The sequence below is a fragment of the Egretta garzetta genome, unplaced genomic scaffold, assembly GCF_000687185.1.
Source record: "Egretta garzetta isolate BGI_Z169 unplaced genomic scaffold, ASM68718v1 scaffold858, whole genome shotgun sequence".
Classification (NCBI taxonomy): domain Eukaryota; kingdom Metazoa; phylum Chordata; class Aves; order Pelecaniformes; family Ardeidae; genus Egretta; species Egretta garzetta.
In genome coordinates, this window is record NW_009260590.1 from 368,313 (window position 1) to 387,784 (window position 19,472).

The window sequence follows — 19,472 nt, forward strand, 5'->3', positions numbered from 1 at the left end:
CCCTTTTTTTTTTTTTTTTTTTTTTTTTTAAAAACCTCACCTGCACTGACTACTAAATGAGGCTGTGTCCCATTTAATATCCAGGTCTGTTGACTCTGCCTGCTGGAGGAGACTCCTAATTTGGGTGCTACCACCACAGGCAAGGGTTTTCCTTGTGTCTGGGTGTCTGGCAGCCCAGTCTGTCAGGCGTCCAGAAGTCCCCGTCCCCTGGCTGCTCCATGGGGCAGTGCTGGATTCGGTGCGTGAGCGGATCTGCTGGGCCTGTCGGCATGAGAGGATGCATGAGGTAACAAGATGCTGTTGTGCCACAGTGCTTAATTACCTCAATTTACCTGGAAGGTGTTCATGCATCATTAGCACTTGCAGGGGGCAAGGTTCCCGCTGGCCCTGCAGGCACGAGGAGGACCAGGGTCTGCTGCGCGTTGTGGATGTTGTGGCAGTCGATTCCTGCAGCTCCCGAGAGTGGGGCAAGATCTCACTCACAGCCAAGCAGAACGGGGTCTTCAGCCTCAGGTGAGCTGGCATGGAGCTGAAGGAAGCAGAGCTCATCTTCTAGTGGTGCTTTCGGAGGCTTGCAATTTGTACGCCCCTGGTTTGGGTTGTTCCTGAGTGTGCCCAGCATAAAATGCTGAGTTTCCTGTTCTTCAGTGCTGGGTCTTTCTTGTTTTCTGGAGTGCTTCAGCAGAAATGATTTGATTGTTTTCTAGAACGAGATGCTGAATCAAAACAGAGCTTTGAGCGAAGAGATCCTGGTGTTTTGCCAGGGCGACCTCAAGCTTGGCAGAGGAGGGAGCGGAAGGGCTGAGAGCCTCCGCCGTCTCCGTCTGCCTTCTGCTGTCTTTGGGAAAATCTACCCATTTGTCATCATCTGGGAGAAACTGCATGAGATCAGCGTGGCTTTGAGGGCCGTGGACACCACCTGCACTGAACAGGTTCCCACCCACCACGGTGACTGTTCCTCCTGGCAATGCCGACATTGCTGGTAGTTGCAGATACGGGACTGAGGCGGTTTCATAATTGAGGGTAAATCTGTCTGTCTGAACAGGATGCTCTTGGGTTTCCCTTGGGCTGGCCTTGCACGGGGCCAGTTCTGCACCACTGGCTGGACTGGGGAGCTGAGCAAATCTGGAGCAGGGGTGTGGGTTGGTTTTGGGCCAGATCCATCCTCTGGTTGAGCTCAGTGCTGGCTTGGGGTGCTGCGGCGGGGCAGAAGGAGGATCCTGGTGGTGGCACAGAGGAGGGAGGAAGGCAGGAGGTCTGGCTGAGCGGATGTCCTGCTCTCCATGTCCCATCTGCTGGGACAAGCGGCATGGACAGTGAACAGCGAAAACACTGGGAAAAGTCACTCAGAGAAGGAATAGAGCCATAAGAGAAGGGGAAAGGAAGAAGGACAGAGAAGAAATACAAGGAGAGAGAGAAGGAAGTAGGAGACTGGTCTGGGGAGTGGTGATGGGTGGGTATGGGCAGGAGCTGTAAGGAAGAAGAGCTTAAAGAAACTCAAAGGGTTAACCCTTTGGGTGGGAAGGGGAGAACGTGGACAGGTGGATGGTAGAGGAGCTGCAGAGGACAAGGAAAAGCTGCAGCAGAGGAGTTGTGACCAGCAAAGCCCATTTCTTGCTAGAATCTGGAACCAAGTTTTTAATCCCAGAATCCTAGCTCTTTTCTGCCGTCTAGCTGTCAAACTTGTTGAGCACGTGTGTCCGTCGCTAGTGCCGTATCTGCACAGCAGAGCACAGTCCTCGTCTGTGAAGCGTTCCCTGTTAGCGCTGTCCTCTCTGCCTGGGGCTGCGTGTTGGAGGCTGCAGCCCTGCTGGTGAACCAGGGCCATGGAAGGGGAAGGCTGCTCCAGCTCCGGTGGATGAACTTATTTCCAGTGAGAGTTTTCTTTGTTTGGAAAACTTAGGAAGTAGTCTGAAAAACAGAAACCTTTTCATTTGGAGGATATCACTGATGTCAGAAAATCAAACTCTCAAAAGCCAGGAAATGCTGAGTTTTTGTGTTTAAAATTTGTCCTTCCTATATGTTCACAACACAGACTTGCAGATCAGGCAGAAAACTGCTTCTTCTCCAGCCTGCCCAGCTCAGAGTACTTAAGCGGGGGGTGAGGAATCTGGGGCCTCGGTCTGCTCCTACGCACGTTTTTACCTGTGTTGTCTGTGGTCCTGCATTTCGCTTGTGAACGTGAGGTGGGGCCAGAAAAGCAGGTCCTTTGGAGGAAGGCTCCGATGTGGCCTCCAGAAGGGCTGATGATAATTCGCCCACGAGGGCTGTGGCACACCTTGGCTGCCGAGGCACCCCATGTCCCTTGCGGCGGCACATGGGGCTGGGTCCGGCAGCACGGGGGGCTCCAGGCTGTGCTGGGAGGAGGGGTGCGGAGCCGGGGTGCTAGGGACGCAGGCCCTACAGAAGGCATGACGAAGTCTGGATGATTTTCCCCCCAGATTGCTTTCATACCCCACATCGTGCCAAGGCAGCTGTTTGTGGGGTGCACGGCAAGCCAGATTTGGGAATGATCGGGCTGGAAAATGACCCTGTTGGAAGGAAGGCGGGGTGCCCTATGGGGGGAGAACCGCTTAAATCTGCGTAAGGGTGGTTGTGAGCGTCAAACTGCAGGCTGGCTTTCATCTCCCGTCATTTGAGCCTAAACAAGTTCCCTCCACATGTGTTCCTTCCCCATTGAGGGACTGGGAAGAAAGATGACAAGAGGTGCAGGTTTTAGGTGTCGCTCCCAAGCTGTTGGAGAAGGTGACTTTCTTCCCACTCACCCACCTCTGCTGGTTCGTTAATTGAGAGGAGTGAGATGGGAGAGCCTGCGGGGGGGCAGGACACGTACTCATTACTGCTGCTCTTACACTGGGTGGAAAGGGCCACCCATTTGCAAGAATAGACTTGGTTGGTGGCCCTGGTGGCCGTTACGGAGCTGGTGAAACCAGCAGGGTCCTTCCCTCTCTCTCTATGTATAAAGAGGTCCTGAGCCAAGGGCAAGCAACACCCTCTCCGTGTGGCACCCGGCGTTTTTAAAGCTGTGTTTGTATGGATTTGGGACATCTGCTTTTGAAATCTCAGAAATGTATCTCAGAAATTGAGAAATATGTATTGCAGGGTGGAAAACCTGTTGGGGAGGAGATGGGGAAGGGGGATGGATCAGGTCTAGCTGTGTTAGCTGCATGGGAAGCTGTCGGGGACAGCTGTGTTTTCTGAACACGCCGCTCCTCCTGGCCTGCAGCCCTTGGGAAATCCCTCTGGGAAATAATAGTACTAATGACAATCTGCGGTGCGTGGCAGAGCAGTAATGGTCCGTGCCATCTGCCAAAGCGTTTTAGGATGGGCTGTGTGATGAAGCCAAGTGCGATTGCTGGCACTTGGGCTTGAGCGCTGGGTATTTCCTTGCTGCATTACCGAACTGGGGACTGTCGCAATGAGAAGAGGTGCTGGTTTTTGGCAGATATCTTCACAGTAGCAATAAGTTTGGAATATGAGGGGCTGAATGTATTTTTTTGGACAGATGCTTTGGAGCCGCAGTGTCTTGCTCACCCCATGGTGTGTGGGAATCTGCGTGGGAGAGCGACATGGTAAACAACCTGCTTTTTAAGGCTGTTGCAATTAGACAACTTATTAGCAAGCTGCCACATGGAAATCTCAAGAGTACTGGGGATCAGCTGCGTAATCAGAGCTGAGTATGCGGCCAGACCACTTGGGCTGGGTCCGTGCAACTGCTGGGTGACCAGTTGACCAGGAGAATCCAGGTGTTGCAGGGAGGTGATTCAGGGATTGGTCATCCTCCCAGGTGAGCAGAAGACGAGGGGACCTGCAGGGACTGGGGAAAGGCTGAGGCATCGCACAACAGCAGCTGGAGGCCTCAACAGCAGAAAAAGGGGAGTGTTTAATTTCTCCTACTTAATTAGCTCTCCCAATTAATCTGTTTCTGACTAGATTCCAGTTGCGCTTTGCGTTACAATTTGCTTTCCCGCTGAAAGGTGCAGTGCCCCTGGTGAGGAAGGCTTGAGGTTTTGTCCTAGGGATGGCTGCCACGTTGAGGAACGTGGTTGCCATTTGTGGAATTGCTGCAAAACTGTGGGTCCTTCTGGATACAAGCTGCTTGATAGTCCCGTTTCAACTGGCTTTCTGTTGATCCTGGGGTTTTTATGCATTTTGTCTCACATTACATAAAGAATATTTTCCTGGCGCTCCTTTGAGACAGATGTTAAGCCCGTGTCTCTGGAAAAGCTGCACTGCTTAAACTTAAAGGCATGAATTTTAAGCAGATTTAGCTGATTGTTAAACCTCGTGTGGACACTCTGGTTTTAATACCAAAGCGGACGATTTTAATTCTGAAGTTGGCCACGTAGCCCCAAAGAAAGATGTCCCCAGAGCATCCACTTAAAGATGGCTTTAAACTGCATCTGGTTAAAAATAGGTTTAACTTGGAGCTCGTGCTTCCCTGTGTGGGTAGGGCCTCCTAATAGCATGTTGTGATACCTACTACACAGCCACCTACGGGCGTGCGAGTTGCTGATGGTTACAACACGCATGAGCCCCGAGGCGTCGGGAGCAGGGGAAAGTCCGGGATCTCCCCGCTGTTTGCCAAGCCTGCCAGTTCTGCTTTTCTCAAGGATTTTGCACAAGCGCTGGTAGCTTTGACCTATAAATGCTGCCACTCCGTTAGTGCTGCTTCTGCTCTGTAGCCGGCGGAGTTTGAAATCTTCTAAAACTTACGGCGCAGAGGGCTTCTGGTGCATGAATTAATCATGGAAAAGATCAAAGTTGCTATGTTAGTTTTATTTTCCTGTTTTTAATGAATAATGTATTTAAATGGTTTCCTTCCCTAATAAATCACATCTCAACATTTTTCTCTTGAGTTTAATAGGTGGGAAGGACTAACAGGGGGTTTTACAATGGAAATTCACTTGCCTAAGCACAAGGAAATAATAATGATTATAATTGGTGAGGGGAGGAGGGAGAGGAATCGGTTCATTAAGGCTTTAATGAGCGATGCAGTAAGAAGTATGAGGTACTGGTATTATTTGCACATCTTTTAGGAGGAGAATTGTCCCCATCTTATGATAAAATTGAGACTGCAAGCAGATGTGCTGTTCCGCCTGCAGCTGAGGAGGGGAGGGGGTTATTCCTGCTTGTTTTGCACTCTTTGTGTGGGTCAACTTAAATTTTTAACAATAGGGTTTCCTGGATTTGCTTTGTCTGTTCTTACCCCAGAGCAACATGACAGGGGTGGGTTATGGAGCGGTTGCAGATGGAGTCATGCCAGCAGGTCTGAGATGGTAAGGAGGGGAATCCATCACAAGGAGGGAGCAGTGGGGCTGGGGTGTCTTTTTGGACCTCTGCTGCTGCTGGAAGACCATGTTCAAGCACAGCCAGAGGCAAGCATGTGTCTGTTAACTTGCTGGATACGACCTGACTAATTTATCTTGCTTTTCCAAACTGTGTGGGTATCGTGTGTCTGCTGCTGGGCATGGGACGGATACAAGGTGGCCTTCCAGTTACAGCGCCAGTCTGGGGCTCTGAAGGACTCAGTTTGGTTCTCAGGTTTCTGCTGTCTCCCCCAGGTCCTCTAACTTTAAACAAAATCCTTCTCTCCTGGCATCTCCTCTTTGTGCAAGCTGAGACAGTTCTCTGCCGTTATCACCGCAGCCTGGTCTCTCTGGCAAACAGAAGTATCATGAGGTTACCGTCTCCAAACGAATGCAAAAACCTGCGGAGATGGAATGATAAAATGGAGCGCAAGGTAAAACCTTTCTCACTCTTAGCAGAGAAACAAGCACAGGGTGAAAAACGGGGCTGTCCCCTTCCTTCTCTCACAGCGGCTTGGCTGTAAAGAGAAGGGAGAGGGAAGGGCAGGGAAGTGGCTTTTGCCTTCAAACACATCCTCCTTGGCAGCCAGCAGCATCTCTGCAGCCTGTGGCCTGGAGAGCACAAATGGGCTGGCACTCAACGATCTCTGAGAACCTTATGGCATGGGGTTGCTCATGCTTGCTGAAATCTTTTGTTATCCTCAGTATCCCATTTGCTCAGTTCATTGTTACTCACTACAGAAATGAATGGAAAGGCTTTCCCAGTCCTATTTTTCAGCCTTGCGCAACACGCTGCAGAGCCTTGCTTCACAGCTGCTGTCCACAAGCAGCTGTCTAAAAAAATTTTCCCAGAAATAACTTGTAAAAGCAGATGTGGAGAACAATATTTTTGAGCCGCCCCGTGCATGTCTGAAAACCTGTGTGGCAATCATGATTTAAAACTCTATGCAAAATAACCTGTGTGGTATTCATAACTGGTCGGTAGACTCAAAGCAGCAGCAGAATACTTGTTTTAAGAGTTTCTCAAGCCACCTTCTTCCTCCTCTTCCATGTTCTCACAGACCTTATGCAAACAGATAAAAAAGCAGCTATTCCTCCATCAGCCCCAGCACTGGGCTCTACTCTCTGGTTTTGCAGCCTTCTCCCCTCCTGCACATGAGGACAGCTCCCAGCAGCCACGTACTGGTCACACCAGCTCTGCAGAGTGGTCCTGCCATCCCTGGCACTGCTGCATCCAAGTGCAGGAGACTGTGAGTGCAGAAAACCCAAAAGGTCCTGGACCCCAGTTCCACACCACTGAGGTGAATGGTGGGGTTAGCAGTGATGGATGGAGCAGAGCTGTAGTGGGTAAAGCCTGGGGAACATGGAGACGTGTCTGCTCAGCTTTGCTATCTCATCTACTGGTGCCACTAGAGCTTTGGCGTCATTGTGTAATTCTAGAAACAAGCCTGTGATGGGCTTCTGTAGCAATAGCTGAGCGCTGTCATGCTCAGTAATATCGTTGTGTGAACCTCATTGATCCTGTTGTCACTGCTGCCACGCTAAAACATCATCATTCAGCCTCAGCACTCAAATGCTGCTAAATCATTGAGAGCTGAGATGAATTTATGTCCTAGACCTGGCAGGAAAACAAGGAACATGGATCTGCCCTACTTCAGCACTTGGACGAGAAACAGAGACCTTGCCTCGAGTGCAAAGTTCTGTGTGATTTGATGCAGGGATGATTACATGGTTTTGCATTTCTAAGACTGCTGATAATGCCATTTCATACTCATGAGTGGGAAAATTCTTAATTTTTTGGGGGTCAGAGTATTGTTGTTCCTTTTCCCTTGATGGGTTGGCATCTTAAAAATTGAACTGCCTGATAACATGGGTTTTCTGTCAAGTCCTAGTAGACCTGGAGCACTAGCTGGCTCCTTCTGTGGTCTTCGTACAAAACTTCACCCAGTTGCAGAGGGGAAAATGGCAGCTGGATCAAACCTAGGTCCCAGCCTGTGTTTGATGTGCCACATGCTTGCTTTGCAATGACCCTCTCCTGGGATTTGAACCGATCTGGTTTCGTGCACAGACTGGCAAAAGCAGCAGAAGGACAGAAACTTCAATGGAGGTGAAGTGGAGGAGAAGCCCCGTGCGGTTAAGAACGATCTGTGCGGATGTGGCTGTTCTCCAGCTGGCCGATTCATGCGCCCAAGTGGCTTTTGAGGGGAACTGAAGAGCAAACTTTGCAGTAGTTAGGAAAAGAAAGGTTTTCGCTCTGCAGTGTTAATACTAGGGAAGCAGAGCAGTCAGCAATGGAAATACCACTTTGGGTCGTAGCCTTTAAATCCTTTTCCCTTTCCAGAGCCAGGCTGTCAGCCCCTTCTTCAACACTGTGTTGTGTATATAATGTTTTAATTAGTAAGGCTTCCTGTGGTTTTGACCATCCACAGGTTTATGATGATAAAACTACTGGTTAAAAGATACCAAGCCTTTGTAAGGGGTTTTTGTCATAGGATATGTGTTTTCCGTCTTGGAAAATAAACATCTTGGTTCATTTTGGTTTATTTTGGTTTAGCCTCTGTTTATATTCTGTAGATGTGAGGAAGCCCGCTGTTAGGTAAATATTGGGAGAACACCTCCATACTGATGGCTAGAAGAGGTGGGGGAGTGTATTCATTCCCCCTTGTTTACTTGATTTGGTTTTATATTTTTTCCTAGAGCACCCATTGCAACTCACCGTAAGGGCGTTTAGCCTGATCCAAAATGGTTGTTCAGCGCTGCGGTGCTTGTGAGAGGCGAGGGGTCTGTCCATCAGCTCTCTTGCTTTTTATGGTCTGATGTGAAGTTCAGTGGTTGGGCTCTGCTCCGCGCCCCGGTATCACTTGGTGCAACGGGGTCGTGCTTTCAGTGCTCCCAGGGGAACTTAGGGAAACACGTATGCTGTTACTGCTACTAATAAAAAAAGGCTTAATTAAGTTTTAATCTGTTAGCATTATTGCTTTAAGGCTTTCTACATTGCTTTTTGAATATTGTTATTTCTTGCCAAGGAAAATTCTATTGATGTATGCAGGGATGCAACACTAGAAAACGTCACGTATCGGGACGTACCTGAACGACCTTGTCCTGCCAGCGTTATAGCAGCGGTTGATAGCATGAGGGTGAGATTGATTTCCCATAGATGAGACCTGACAGGCTTTAACTGCTCGAGGCAAACAGCTACACGCACAGCACTTCATCCTGCAGCTCTTCCTCTTGCCGTACTGCTGTAGTTACGCCACCACTGTAAGGACTTCACTGAAATTACCCCCCGGAATAAAAAAAGATGGGGGGGAGAGAACGGGGGGATGTCTGGCCAGGAAGGAGGGGCTCAGGTAGACTCGGGGGCAGGCAGGGCAGTGCAGCGGGGCTGCCGAGCGGTGCGTGCAGATGTCCTCAGATGACTCGGTGAGTTATTTATTCTCCTCTCCCTCTGCATGCATAATTTCCACTGCCATAAACACGTGTTAGGCATGAGTGGAGAGGAGGAAAGGGGAAGAGGCTTTTTAGTATTGAACTTTGTAGTTACTTTTGCGCATAGCCAGGCACAGTAAATACCCCATAGTTACAGATGTCCAAATTTAACCATGGATGTGGACAACTCCCTTCACTGAGCAATTACATGCTTGTTTTTATAGCAGTCTTTTGGACATTTGAATCATTCACGGTGGTTGTTGCTTTACCAGAGATTAGAGGCTTTTAGAAGTCTGGGTCTCCTAAAGTGGTCTAGAGCTGCTTGTTTTGTAAAATGCTCTCTGCATGCAGAAGGAAAATACATATTCTATAGGAAACTGGCCAGGACGCAGGACATGAGCGGGGAAAATGTCTATGATGACTTTACATCCTCTGACACTAAAGGCGAGAGGCCCGAGGGGCTGCTGCGTTGGCCACCCTGCCCACTAATAGACTTGAATGCTGTGTTGGTGGCTTCTGCATGCAACCTCTCGCCCAGCGGTGCTGGGAGCCGTTCAGCAGCTGTGATGGGTATGAGCTGAGGGACTGTCGTCTTGCTGGTTGGAGAGGCTGGTCGTTAGGAAGAAGGTGGTTTTGGGAGCGACACGTTCCACCATTTCAAAATCACTTGCGCCTTGTTGGAGGGTTGAACTTGCCTGCTCTGTGGTGTGGTGCATGGGATGGGTGAGCGCCCAAGTCCTCTGAAAGAAGGATTTATTCTGTGGGATGTGGTTGTATATGTAGATCCACTAGATCACGTGGCGGATGGTCTCCTGCAGCTATACCCGAGCCCGAGGTGTAGCTGACGTTGTGCCATGCTCTCCCTCTCCTTTTTGCTTGAGATGGCATTGGGTAATGGGAAGAGCAGTACCCAGAGGAGCTGATGGTGTATTAAAAGTAATCCAGGCCTCGCTGAAGTCAGTTTTCTGCTTAGTAATGCTTAGATTTGTTATAACGTAGTGTGAGGTGAATATAAGCATGGATGAGGATATGCAGCATCTGGAGAAATTGGCAGGGTAATGCAGCGAAGTCATGTGGGAAAACATGAGATTTGAGGAATGTTTTAAATATGAATGATGCTTTAAAAAAAGAGAGAAAGAATTTGTGACGTCTTTTAATGAAAAGTGTGTCTGTAAGATGGAAGTTGCCACGCTGCATATGAGATACTGATTGCTGGAGAGCAGGAGATGGAGGCCAAGTACAGCTCAAAGAAGGCTCAAGGTTGGCCATGGGTGGATCCACCAATGCAGGCAGCATGGAGACTTCCCCTACCACCCACGAAAACACGAATGCCTGACCTTATTTGGCCTTCCTGGACCATTTCAGAATTGCGGTCTCTCTGGAGGCAGACAAACCACAGGGATGTACAGCAGTGTCCCACTTGGTGGCTTTGCAGGCCACTTTCAGGCGTCCCCTATTCCTGGTGCAAAGGGCTGGTTTGCTCTTGGCTGCATGTGGGCTTCTCGCTGCATGGGAGAGCAACAGGAGGGAAATTACCCCATGCTGATCCTTGAAGGGAACCGTAACAAAACCAAAAACTACATGAGCTAAATAGGGAACATATTCTCTTAAATTTTGGTAAATGTGAGTGCATGAACTTAAAGGTCATCAGCTGCTGGGCTTCTAATGGAGCAGCTGGTATGAAGCTGGTAACTGGATTTTTTTCTTTAGGTGATTTACTTACATGTTCATCACCCACTTACAAACCCTGCTCTTCCCTTACCATGCCTTGGAAGTTCTCCTGTACATGCTGAGTGCCAAGGCAGGATCCTTTGCCAGTTGAGATGTTTGGCCCCAATCCAGGAAAATACTTAAGCATATGCTTAAACCTAGATCAAGGAGATGTCCTTTTGAATTTAAAGGTGGGCAAATTCTGTAATACTGTAAGGACTTTGTTGTTGTTGTTAATTCTCACATGAAGCTGCAGGAGGCTTGGGCTCAGTGAAGCAACTGGCTCTTGATCTTTCTTCTGGGGAAGAAGGATGAACTGGTTGACCTCTTGAAGTTCTTCTCGTCTGCATTTCCTATGGTGGATAACATGGCTATTGAAATTGTGCAGTGATGATTGAGTGTTTGGAAGGGATATTAAACCTCTGCACATCAGCTCTCACTTCTGGAGATCAAAATGACATCTTGTGTGTGGGAAAGAGGCAAATTATCTCCCAGCTGCAGGGTTCCTCCATCTTGCTGTCATGTGTTTCTGGTTGCCCACTGACAGAGGCAGGATGCTGAACTTGATGGACCAATGTTCTGATTCAGTCTGGCAATTCCTGTGGTCCCCTGAGTCCTGTTGACTTCAGTGAGAATTAAACACACGTTTAAGTGCTTCCCTAGAAAGGCAGGCTTTTCTGCGCCTGTCGCTCTGCCCAGCTGCTTGAAGCTCTGCAGTTTCTGTTAAGTGCTTGGATCAGCCCTACCACATCCTTTTTTGTGTTTTAATGGGAAAATCGTAATTTATAGTGTGCGCTTCCATTTTAAAAATAAATCCAAGCTGCCTTAAAGTCAGGCCGTGCTCTGTGTCGCAGTTATGCCATCGGCTTGGAGGTTTCCATTAGTGTCTGTGGAGGGGATGCATACACAAATGGCTGGGAGAACAAAGCAGAAAAAAAAAAAGAAACAACCCGTGAGCTTTATGCCTGGCTTTGCTTCTAAACCTGTGTGGCAAGAGTATGGAGAGGAATACATTGTGTGGCTTGCAGCCCTTTGAAGTGGCTGGGTTCAGTACTGACAGGATGGCTTCCCTTATCTCCACTCCTACAAAGAGGGCTGGGAAATATGCCTGTGATGTGGGACACTTGCATTTCAAGCCTTGATCAGGTTGACAGCTTTTTCCCTTTTTTTTTTTTTTTTTTTTTTTTTTTGCCCCCCAGCGGTTAATCAACAAAGCCAGTTGAAAGCAGGGAAATGCTCTGCCCCTTTTTTAGGGGTAAATGAAGTGGTAGGGTAACAGCTGTGTTTGGGTGCTGCTGCCGATCCACTGCTCCGGGGTGATCTGATGGGTGGGAAGTTCACAGACTGCCCGTCCCTTCCTGTGTCATTACATCCATGCGGAGGCTTTGGCAATAGCTGGCGTTTGTCTTGCATCCAGTCTGCGCTCAAAACGAGAGTCCCAGGTACATGCGTTGGTCGCAGTCCCCTCTAGTAGACTCCACTGTGTGTCCCCCAAATGCACTTGTTAGCAGGGCCTGATCCTATCCTTCAGAAAGCATCTAACTTGGAAACTGCAAATTTAATTTCTTTGTTCTGAGGCGAGTGTGCCCCAGATGAGGCTTTGATCTGGGAAGCTCAGCTGAGTCTGACCTGGTCTGTGCAGGGACCCCGGGGACCAGCTGGCTCTGATTTGCAAGTCAGATGGCTGCTGCTGTATGGGAATGGCTTGCTTGATCTAGAGCTCAGTTCTGCCTTTTAGGAGTGGCTTGTTTTGTGCCAATTGAGCTTTGCTAGGAAATGCTTATATGGCTGAACTAAACCCAGTAAAAAAAAAAAAAAAAAAAAATAAATTTTTGGGGACAATTCAGATTTGGATGCCAGGATGCTTGCTTCTCAGGACTTCAGAATATTATCTACCCTTTGGAAAATGAGCCCTTTAAAAAAGCTGAGAGTGGCACATATCAAACAACAAACAGTCCTTGAACAATAAACTGTGCCTTTTTATTCAATACAGGAAGCAAAATGGCTACAAATGGTGATACTGAAGTGTAGCATGAGAAAGCGGATAAACACCGTTCCCCGAGCAAGGCATCACTTTGGCATGGCGAGCGGGGTGCTGCCCCGGGGGCTGGTCAGTTGGTTGCACAGAGTCATGTTTTCAGGAGTTACTGCCCAAAAAGCTGTGAGTTATAATAACTCATTAGCCCTGAGCTTCTGGTCTGTTTAGACCCTGTGAATTAATGGTTAGCGGCATGTCTCAACATGGGAGAGGAATGAGAGTAAGATGGGAAGAGGCAGTTATTTCTAGATGAAGAACATAATTTTGAGCTAAAGGGACCTCTGCAATTAACTTCTCCGTTGCCTGTCCCAGATGTTTTCCTTGTTCTAGAGTCTGGTCCCCTGACTTCTAAACCAGGCATATAATCGGTGGTCTTTGACAGCATTTTGTGCCTTAGCAAAACCAGGAGCAATACCTGTGCATGATCATGTAAAATTTTCTTTTTTCCTCTACACAGGCACCCTCCAGAGGGATCGAATTTTTAAGAACCTCACTCGGAAACGCCAGCGGGCGATGCGAAGGCGAGTGCATCAGGTTAACGGGCACAAATTCATGGCAACTTACCTGCGACAGCCTACGTACTGCTCACACTGCAGGGAGTTCATCTGGTAAGAACGGCTGGAACGCGGTGGTGCGCAGCTTCCCATCCCTTTGCATTTTGGGGACTGACATGCCACCCCCTGATCCTGAATCAGTCACTCAGCACTTCACCAAGGGCCACCAATGTGACTCCCCTTGGCCATCAGGTTTAGCAGGGTACATTTATGCTGCAAACTGGAGTCTGCTGCAGAGAGGCCAGAGGTGATGTGTGTCTAGGATGCTGGAAGCAAACTGGGAGGGTGTGGGGATGGGGCAGTGTCCCTCGCTTGTGAGCGTGGATATTACTTCAGGGAGGAAAAAAGTAACCCAAGCAATCTGGAGAAAGACCCCATATACTAACTTGACTGGAGCTTTGAGATGACACTGAGAAAAAACAGTTGCTTGAAAGACAAGAGAAAATGCCTGAGAACAGAAAAACCATCAGAGGTGTGAGGTGTGGAGTGATACATGTGGGGGAGTAGGCAGAAAAACTTAAGGTATGTCTCAAAAGAGTGTGGAGTGGGAGAGATAATAACAGGGTGTGGGCTGCTGGGATCAGTCTAATAAATGTGGTGTGTGTTGCAATAAAGTGAGGTATTTCAGAAATTAGAGTGAGGGGGCATAACACACATGCTGACAGCCTGTCCTGTAAGCTGCGGCCCTTGCAGCGCTTCGTTACACTCTCACACCCCTGTGCTGAACTGCACCATTATTGCTGGGCAGTTTTGCCCTGGGGATGTGGTCATTTTGGGATCTTCTTGCATTTTGGCCCTCTCTTCTGTGAACGATCTGCAAGAAGACAGGCTTTCTGATGTTGAATTACGTTCATATTTTGTCTTGAACAGGGGCGTGTTTGGGAAGCAGGGATACCAGTGCCAAGGTAAGGTGCTCTGCTCCTGCACAGTGCGTGCGTAGGGTGTGCTGTCTCAGAGGCACTCTCCTCTGCTGCTGGGACATCCTGTGGTTACAAGCTCCTCTGAAGTCACCACTCCTCTTCCTCCCCAGCTAGCCAAAACTGTGCATTCGAGCAGCCGTCAGGCTGACGGCGTGCATGCACGCAGGAGCAGCCGCCTACATTCGTGCAAACACCCAGGGGTCCGGCTGCTGCGTTTCACCCGCAGTGTTCCTCCTGTGCAGACCCACTGAGTTGCTGAGTACATGCAACACCCAGCTTGGCTTGAGAGATCCGGGGTCCCTTCAGGACAGTGTTCAGCTGGTACTGGAACACAAAGGATCCTGCTGGAATGGCCACCCTCTTCCTTTCTCCACCTATGTAGCTCAACAAAGTGAAACTAGGGATGTGACTTCAAAGGGCAGCCTTGTGGGCTGGCGCAGCACTTTTGTCTGAATGCATGTTTTGGCTGAATGGCTGTATAGATGTATGCAGTGCTTGTCGGCACTTAATTAGTGTTCTTCCTTTCCCTTTTTCTATGGTAGGATATTTATTTTATTTTATTTTATTATTTTATTTCTTGCCTCACAGGTGTGTGGTCACTCGGTATAGCCTTCTAACACAGCCTGTTTCTTGTGCAATATAATAGGGCACTGATGTCCTCATATGATAGGAAGCTACATGTAAACAAAACGGATAACCTGCATAAAATTTCTGGGTGAAAGTGAATGTTATTGATAGACCCTTATGTGAGTGCAAGCTTGAGTCAGCAATGAACAGAATAGTGTGGGACCCTGCAACACATCTGCAACCTACAGCTTCCATTACAAAAATGTCCTTACGTAGACAGTAGCTATGGCTCTTGGTGGTGTCTGCAGTGCACGCTGGGTTATGGAGTGGAGGGATCCAAGTTCATTCCAGCCAAGCCACCTTCAGACCTGGAGAGAACCCAACTCTGCTTTAGGGCTGATTAGCCCTCTTGATGGGGACTAGCTAATTAGCCTGGGCACAGCACCATTCTGCTGCAGTTATTACCCAGCTCCCCAGATCCAAGCGTTGCATCGAGCCTTAATGACAAACTAACCTGGGCAGGACTCACTTGGGTATCCGGTGTAAGAGACACTATGCCACTGAGATGTAGGGATGGCTTTTGACATCTTAGACCTGTGTTCTCTAACATTATTTGTGTATGTTGTGAGAAATGCTCTCCACAGGATAATTTCAATAGCATTTTTTAGACATTTGTGGAGTTACACTGTTATTTCTGTGGGCATCACCCATATTTTATATAGGCAGCTGTTTTCTAGGCTGTGTGAATGATCCAGTGCGGAATTTCTGTTGCAATGGGTTGGAGATGTGTCTCCAGGTCTGTTACAAGCTTTTGACGATTCCAAGCCACCGATTATTTTTTCACATCTTTACTGTGCCCTGATGATATAGCTGAGCCTTAAAGCACCCAGCTGATAGGTTGATGTGTTCCGAGTCTTTCAACAGCTCTTTTCAGCATGCCTCTTTTATTTCCTAGTATGCACCTGTGTTGTACACAAGCGCTGCCATCATCTAATTGTCACAGCTTGCACGTGCCAAAACAATACTAACAAGACCGATCTCAAGGTAAAGTCATGGTGGTTATTTTGGGTCATCGTAATTTGTGAATCCTGAGGTTTTCTGGGTTGCTGGGGGTTGTCCTGTCATAGAATTTGCTCTGTGTTGTCTTTATTCATAGATTTTAAAGTGAGGAAGAGCGATAGGGACATGGGTAAAGGCCATGCAATATCATCTGGTTGTTCTTCTGTTAATTCCAGTAACTGGTTGGACCAGCACATAGTTTAGGAAGGCATGGTGTCTTCATTGGAAGACAACAAGAAATAGCATATCCGCTGTTTTTCTTGGTAATTTTCTTTCATGATTAACCGTGTTGCCATGAAAATTTGGTGCCCAGTTCTTAATGCGGATTTCTCTGGCTTTAAAATCTAACCACTGGTCTTTGTGATGCCTCTTTTTTTCTTTTCTGGTAATTTAAAGTGCTCACTTAGTCATTGCTCCACACCTTTACTCTATAAAATTATTTATGTTGTAATAAAGAATCCTTGCGTAACTTATGTTTCTGAAGGTTTTCTTTCTTGCTAGTTTTGGCTGTATTTGGCTGGAGTAACATCCCCACCTAAAACTGCCCTGTATGTTGCATGTCTCATTTCTGTAACTGGAAATTATTTAATAGCTGTTTGAGGAAAATTCAGTTGAAATATTTTTAATTGGGAGGTAGGTCTGTATTGTGTGCCATGCAGAAACCTTCTTTGCAGTGCAGATAAGCAATTGCCTTGGCTCGTTATTTCTTGCCTCTGAACTGCTGAGCTAGACTTCTTGAAATGACCCCTTGCCAAACCAAATGAAAATAAGTTAAAATGCTTAAGGCTAAAGTGCAAGTTAAACACTGAGTCTCCTCACCCCTCTTTTAGGATTGTGACGTGTTTGTAACACCTCTAAGCTACTTTAAAAGAAGGCAAAGGTGAGGAGGCACCACTCACTTTAAACTCACTATTTCAGTCGCACCCTGGACTTCCCTTTGTGAAGTTGTGGGTTGCCCCTCAGTCCTCCAGGATCTGCATGTTGAGACACAAAATGGAAAGTAATGAAGAGGTTCAATGGGAGTGGGTTTCTTCAGATGATCTAACGTTTATTTTCTAAGGTGTCTTTGAGATCTGCATGATTCACAGTTGGAGAAGAACAAGGTTAAAAAGGCGGATGAGAGCAAGCGATAAAGCAAAATGTGGGCCTGAAATGAAAGACTGTTAATAACAAGGAGGGTGAGAAGAGGAATGAGAATATTAGGAGGAGCTGGGAGAACTATTCTATACTAAATTTAATAAAATCAAGACTTTGACCTAAAGTTACATGTTTGCATATAGTATACAAGTTAATAATTTGAAAACTGCTTAGCTACAAAATGCCATAGCTAATGTAATTTATATGCGGCATTTGAGCGTGATAGGTTTGTGATGAGGTAATCCACACTTCTAATTCAAACTTGGTTTTAAGAATTTAAAATTAGCCAGGCAACCCTTTTTGAAATCTGCTTTGTCAGGTAGTCCAGCCTGACCAGCAAGGAAACCAGAGCGGGCTCGCAGCAGGTGAGGTTGGTCGCTCCATGTTCCCTTGCAGTAAACCTCAGTGAGGTGATGGATTGGGACATTTTCTGAGTTGGAATTGTTTTCATACTTTTGCACTTAAATGCCTGTATGTCAATGAACATCAACTTACATATATGTATTTGAATTTTAAATATGTGCTTTTCTTTTGGTGCCTCAGGTGACTGAACAGAGGTTTGGTATCAACATTCCTCATAAGTTCAGCGTCCACAACTACAAAGTCCCGACCTTCTGCGACCACTGTGGCTCCTTGCTCTGGGGAATCATGCGACAGGGCCTGCAGTGTAAAAGTGAGCAGCTTCTTACTGTTGCTTTTTCACAAAATACACATATTTTTAGACTCTTGATGCACTGTGTGGGCTTGATTTGTGCAACTTTCAAGAGAAAGCCGAGCAATGAATATTCATCTTTGCAACAGTTAAGAAAAACACTGATCTACTTTTTAAGCTCAGGCTTCCAGAGGGACTCTACTTTGCACTCTCAGCACAGCTTTGTTTAACTGGCATTCTTGAAAATATTCTTGGGTATCACTGCTTCCTGCGTTCATTTTTGCCTTTAGCCGAAAGCTTTTCCTCAGCTAATGAGATAAGGCAATGAAAAGGCATCCGAGGGGAAAAAAAGGTCATTGCTTTAGGTTGACTGCCCTTGTCTGTCATACTGTTAATTGATGACAGAGCATGTCCTGGTGTTATGGTTTTGTTTCACTGATCCAGACTGTGAAATCATATGGGTAATAAAGAGTTTCCATTTGCCTTCATCTCCCACAAGAGGGTGTATGTGTCTCCACACATGAGATCAAGAAAGATTTTAGTTTCCCACTGAAGAATATATCTTTAAAATTGGATACCTGCAAATGCAGGGGAAGTTTTTTGTGAGTTCTGTGGCATTATAAATCCTAATTTTACCTGCAGGCATAGCCGCATATTTGTATACCTGACAAACGTGCTTATGCATAACTTCAGGCAATGTGGCATCCTCCTTAGAGAGTTTGGGGTATATTCCTGATTTTCAGGAGTTTCTTCTCTTATGAGAGTCCTAATCTTATTTCTGCTGAGATCAGTGGCAAAAATCCTTTAGTTTAAAGACACAAGGTAGATCCAGATGGGTATGTTTCCTTTAGCAGAATTGCTAAATTATTTCTCAGCAGTAAATCCCTCCAAGTTATTTTAATTGTTCCTTTGCTTTTAATTTCCATCTCTACCATCACCCTGGTCAGTCTGTAAAATGAACGTCCACATCCGATGCCAAGCCAATGTTGCACCGAACTGTGGGGTGAACTCAGCAGAGCTTGCTAAAACCTTGGCATGCATGGGTCTGCAACCAGGAAGCATTTCCCCAAATTCGGTGAGTCTTTTTCTTTTTTTTTTTTTTTTTTTTTTTTTTGTGTCCTCTATTTAGAACATTTACAACTGAGGCTTTATATGGGTGCAGGAGAAGTCAGACCTCAGGTATGGCAGATGGCGTTTGGGTGGTGGACTGCATGAGTAGGGTGTTACTGTCTGTGGCTTGTAGCAAAGGCTCCACCTGGAAAATGGATGTCTTATATCCAGGTTTACCACAAAGGAGGCTTTAGTCTATAGGTGTTGCTTTGTTGTCTGCTTATGTTTCACAGTGGTGTGACTCCATTGACTCCTTTATCTGTTTGGCATGAATGAGAGGAGAATAAGACCCCAAAATAATTAATGGTCGATATAATTCATGCCATACATTTTTTTACATTTCCTATGAACACAAATGCACTGGCTGTACATGTGGGTTGGAACAGAGCATAAGAAGAGCTCAGCAAGAGGCCTAGGTTGTCTTCCCTGCTTTGTTTTTCTGAGTGATTTTGGGGAAACTGTTTCACTCTTCACTACAGTTTCCCCAGCTAAAATCTGTGGTCCCCATCAACATATCATCAACTCTGGTCTTTGCTGTCCAAGCCAGGGTCCTAGTGAGCTTGTTGCCAGGGTTGGGAAATATGTATGTAATTTCTACTTGTCAGTAGTTAAAGCATCCTAAAAATCCAGCTGTTGGTATATCTGAGTCTATTCAGAGAGTTTAAAACACACTGTAAGATCTTGAGAGAAAATGCCCATAAAGTGTAATGGAAATCAGAGCTGTCACTTGATAACAAATTTTTATCACGTTTCCTCTGCCAGCAGTTTTGAAAAGTGATTTGGCTTGAAACCACAACAACCCATAATAAAATATTGGTCTATTTATCTCTATTTGACCAACAAGAAAATATTAAAACCCGAAACATACTTGCCAGACCTGGTAAATCCTGTCATACAGTTAGTTGGCTACATCAGTTGGCCACCCGATTCTGTATCAGCCTGGCCTGCTTGTTAGGCTGTGCTGCCCCTTTTCATTTCAGCTGGTTT

At 46.8% G+C, this 19,472-nt stretch overlaps 1 protein-coding gene across 1 annotated transcript in view; it reads left to right on the forward strand.

Moving 5' to 3' along the window:
- Positions 1 to 18,450, forward strand: part of LOC104131459 (protein kinase C eta type) — a gene marked incomplete at its 3' end in the record, with an annotated part of 143,989 nt that extends 125,539 nt beyond the window's left edge. Inside the window, exons 6-11 of the mRNA XM_035900171.1 lie at positions 12,944 to 13,094; positions 13,911 to 13,945; positions 15,483 to 15,571; positions 17,043 to 17,093; positions 17,267 to 17,396; positions 18,323 to 18,450. Of these exons, the coding sequence (XP_035756064.1) occupies positions 12,944 to 13,094; positions 13,911 to 13,945; positions 15,483 to 15,571; positions 17,043 to 17,093; positions 17,267 to 17,396; positions 18,323 to 18,450 (584 nt within the window). The remainder of the gene's footprint in view (positions 1 to 12,943; positions 13,095 to 13,910; positions 13,946 to 15,482; positions 15,572 to 17,042; positions 17,094 to 17,266; positions 17,397 to 18,322) is intronic.
- Positions 18,451 to 19,472: the final 1,022 nt, after the last annotated feature.